Below are 4,169 nucleotides of genomic sequence, written 5' to 3' on the forward strand. Positions count from 1 at the left end.
TGCTTTTATAAGCAAAGAAAATATTTAATGAAAGTTATTTTAAAACAAAAAATGCTAGAGAGCTTGTCGGAAGAGGCACTTCTGATCTAGGTGGACCAAAGGATTCAGCTAAGTATAAGGCAGATTCCCAATGCCCTGGACCTAACGGGAAATGCCTATGGGAGCTGCTGTGCTTCTGCTTACTCAGAAAAGTTAGAGAAGAGGAACAAGAGACAGGAGGAGGAGGAAGCTCATAGCCATGCACATACACTAGCCTCCCCCTTCCAGAGGTTTTGAACTACAGTTCCTATCAGCTCCTTCCAGTGTAGCCAACAGTCAGGATCATGGGTGTCCAAGTCCCAAACAGCTGGAGGGCAGCAGGTTGGGGGTGGCTGACATACAGCAGCATTCAGGTGGCCCTCCAGATGTTGCTGGACTACTACTCCCATCATCCTGGCTGGAGCTGATGGGAGCTGTAGTCCAACATCATCTTCAGGGCCACAGGTACCCACCCCTGATGTAATTGATAGTAACACACACACACAAACCACACACTACACTGTTTGTCTTTCCTGCTCCTGCTCAACTTCTATGAAATCACGGGCATTGTTGCTTGAGGTCAAACTCCTCTCCTCTTCCCCAATGTTTTTGTACTCCCTTTTCTTGTACCTCCTGCATCCGTAGACAGACAGGCCAATCAGGATGGCCAAGCCGGCGGTGGCACCAACAGTGACCCCAGCTGTCTCTCCACCTGAGAAGCTCCCACCAGCAGCGTTCATGTTGTGCAGATCGGCAGGGCTGCCTATCTTCCACATCTGGGTCTGGGTGTCCTTGATCCAAGCCTGGTCCCCATTGCTGTTCATCACCAGGACGGTGTTGGTGGCAGTTAAGCTTATGATAGGCTTGCGAGTGAAGGGAGGGAGCCGGGCTTGGGGTAAAGCCCCTTCTGTGAAACGCCCAGCCTGGACACAGTATTGCACTTCACAGCCATCGCTGATCAGAGCCAGGTGCTGGCCAAATCCTGCTGGGCACCTCTTGGAGTAGGGGTCATCATCTGTTCCACGGTGGTGTCCCGTCAGCGGGTTTCCTACCTGGCAACTGAAGAACCCCCCGAAAGGAATAGCATGGCTCTGTGCCCGGGCATCGTTGCTGACGCAGATTATGAGCTGGTCCAAAAGCTTCAGCTGGTAATAGTTGGAGGGACAGGACTGGCTGTTGGTCATGGGGTTGGGGCTCTGGCCACTAAAGAGGCCTCCAAAAAGGAACCCTGACTGTTGGGGGATGGAGTTTCTTGCTGCACACCAATAGGAGCTGAACTGGACCGCGGAAGGGGTGAAAACATCGTTGCAAACCCGCCTGCAGAATATCCACAGTTTGCAATGCTGCTGGCACTCCAAGCGGCTATAGCCTTCCTCAAGCAGCTGGGAGCGCAGTTTGATTGCATCATAACCCTCGGGGCAAGAGAAGTCTCCAGTGAGGGGGTTCCTCTGCTCTAGGTCCTGGCAGAGCACAGCAGCATCAGGACCTTCCAGCTGAGCACACTCCTGGTAGACTCCACCAAAGGTGAAGTTGGTCATTGTCCCTTCGCAGCTCCCATCATCCATGTTGGCATAGAAGTTGAAGTTGGGCGAGGCAGGGTCGATGCAGCCAGGGTAGGTGTTGAATGTGTAGTAACGGGAGATGGCAGATGCCACAGTTTTGGACAATCTCTTCACGGTGGGGGTAGGCAATCCCGGCAGATTTCCTGGGGTGATGAAGAATGGCAGAGGCAAGCCTGAGCGGTCAACAGCCACCAGCTGGTTGGTGGTGCTCTCCTGCCAAGTTTTCAGGGTAATGCCAGGGTAAAAAGGCACTCCGCCAATACTCTCCACCCTGGAGCTGGTGAGGTTGTCCAGATACTGCTGGGTGAGAGCATTTTCTGTCGCCACTGAAGTGCTAATGTCAAAGTGGAGCAATTTGCGGAAAGAGGCCCCGGCCGCAGCTGTGACAGAAATTCTCGAGGACTTGCCATCTTTCACAAAGGAGGACTTCACTTGGTCCTCCTGGATGAGGCTGGCTCCAGCGTCAACTCCCGTGATAACGTGAGTGCCGTAGTTTAGGACCAAGATCTCTGCCAAGTAGTCAGCCATTCGTGTGTGGTTGTTCTCCAGATAGCTAGCAATGGTGACAAGCTGCTGCTGGAAGCCTTTATCTAACATTGCACCCGGGTTGAATTTCACAGTGTACATCAAATTCCTGACCTGAACCCTGGTGGTCACAGCCTGATCTCTCACTTGGTGGGTTTTCATCCTGCGGAAATCAGTGGAGAACCTTCCGTTGATAGAAAGAAAGGACACCTCTGCATTGATGGAAACGGAGGTGGCACACTGGTAATCCATCCAAGACTCTATTATCTCTGAGTTCATCTCCAGGGAGCTCTGTTTACGGGCGATGGCGAAAAACTCGTTGGGGATGAGATAAGCCCCGTCTTCCGTAGTGCTGCACGAAGAGTAGTTTAGGCTGATCACTCTTGCCATATCCAGATTCCTCAGGTTATCCCAACCACCTCCAGGAAGAACTTCCAGTGCAGGAAGATTCAAGACCTGTTTGCATGCCTGAAATCCAGTGACAGAAGGACGGCACAAGGGTGATTCCTGTGCTCGACATACCCAAGTTATGAGCGTCAAGGAGAGAACGATCGCTGTCCAATTACTCATGGCTCGACCAGTGTAGAGGAAAAGCTAGTATCTGAGTAGTCTCAATGTGCTGCTCTCTCTCTCTTCTGCTGGTGGTAACCCCAGTAGAGGCTTCCTTCTTTTTATGCTAAGGCTGATCATTTAAAGAGGAAGCAAAACTATTTTGCTTTATACTTTCTCTTTCTCAGGTTGGACGCACTTTAGAGCAGCCTCTGATAGGCTTACAGCACAATAAGAAATATAACAACTGGGGCATATTTGCAGAAATCTGTTTCCTTATTGCTTTACTGAGCAGGTATTATGCAGGTTCAGAAATAGGCACCTAGAACCAGGCAGCAACAGTTTCAATACATTGGTCCCCAAACAATAGCAGCTTTGCTGGAATCCAGAGGCAGATGATCTACTATGAAACTAATGAAGTTTGAACTTCAGGGCCCCTGATCCCAGAGGGGCCCCAGAGCCGACTTTAGTCCACATTGCTTAAAATGTTTGCATCTAGTAAACCCAAGTTGAGTCGTGTGACTTAAAAACTATAAAGAATAGGATTTTTTTTTCCCACACTAGTGACTTTGACCTGGGAGAGAATCCAGTACAGAATTTTTAATCAAAATCTAGATGTAGTAGTTGGGTTTTTTTAATGTGATGATGGAACAACTCCGTTGAAGAAGATAACAGTGGTTACTCAGACCTTGTTGCTGGTTGCAAAGGGACCCCCATAACAGTTCAAACTACAGGGCCCCCCAAATGTCGGTCCACCACTGCTAGAACCCACCATTTCTTATTCTCTCCAGAATTGTCTTAGCAGCTTTTCTGGACAAATGGAAGTGGTTCCTTTAATAGCATCAGAAGAACCTTGGCTGGATCAGGCCGATGGCCCACCAAGTCCACCATCCTGTTCTCACAATTGCCTAAAGCAGGAGCTGAGTGCAACAGCACTCTGCCCACTTGCGATTCCCAGAAACTGGGAAATTTCCTTGGTGCCACATCACATGCTCATTCTCCACCAGCCATGTTTAGAACGTCCTCCCACCACCAAAGCTGATCTCCGATAATGGCCAAGATGATCTGCTGCACTGATTCCTTAGCATCTGTTTTTAGTGCAACCAACACACAGCCAAGTCAAAGGAAGAATTTAAATAAAAAGACAGAATGGCTCCTAATGCTATGTGAGAGAATGGGCTTTGTGCCATGGGAAAAGAGAGAAAGAAGCTATGACTTCCTTCCTTCCTTCTTTCTTTCTCTGTAGTGACAGGAAGCAGCCATTTCTTATTTCTGCCTGGTGCCTTATAGTAAGAATTGCCAGGACAATGTTCAGAAGAATGGTTGTGGTAAGGGTTAGATGACTGTGAATGGCTGCTTTCTGACCTGATTTCCTGACTATGCGCCATGCTAAAACACAATACAGTATATTATGGCAAGAAACTTTGGAATTACCCAAGTGGGTTTTTGTTTGCTTGTTTGTTCTTTGTAGATGTGATACACTTTTGGGGTGGGGTTCCAGTTCAGATTGTTGCA

General features: G+C 48.9%; 1 protein-coding gene across 1 annotated transcript; it reads right to left on the reverse strand.

Moving 5' to 3' along the window:
* Positions 1-2,784, reverse strand: MPEG1 (macrophage expressed 1). Its single transcript, XM_035124384.3, has one exon. It carries the CDS (start codon positions 2,673-2,675, stop codon positions 534-536), a length of 2,142 nt encoding a protein of 713 aa, XP_034980275.2. The 5' UTR covers positions 2,676-2,784; the 3' UTR covers positions 1-533.
* Positions 2,785-4,169: the final 1,385 nt, after the last annotated feature.

This window comes from Zootoca vivipara, chromosome 1, assembly GCF_965207765.1.
Source record: "Zootoca vivipara chromosome 1, rZooViv2.hap1.1, whole genome shotgun sequence".
In the NCBI taxonomy this organism is placed as follows: Eukaryota; Metazoa; Chordata; class Lepidosauria; order Squamata; family Lacertidae; genus Zootoca; species Zootoca vivipara.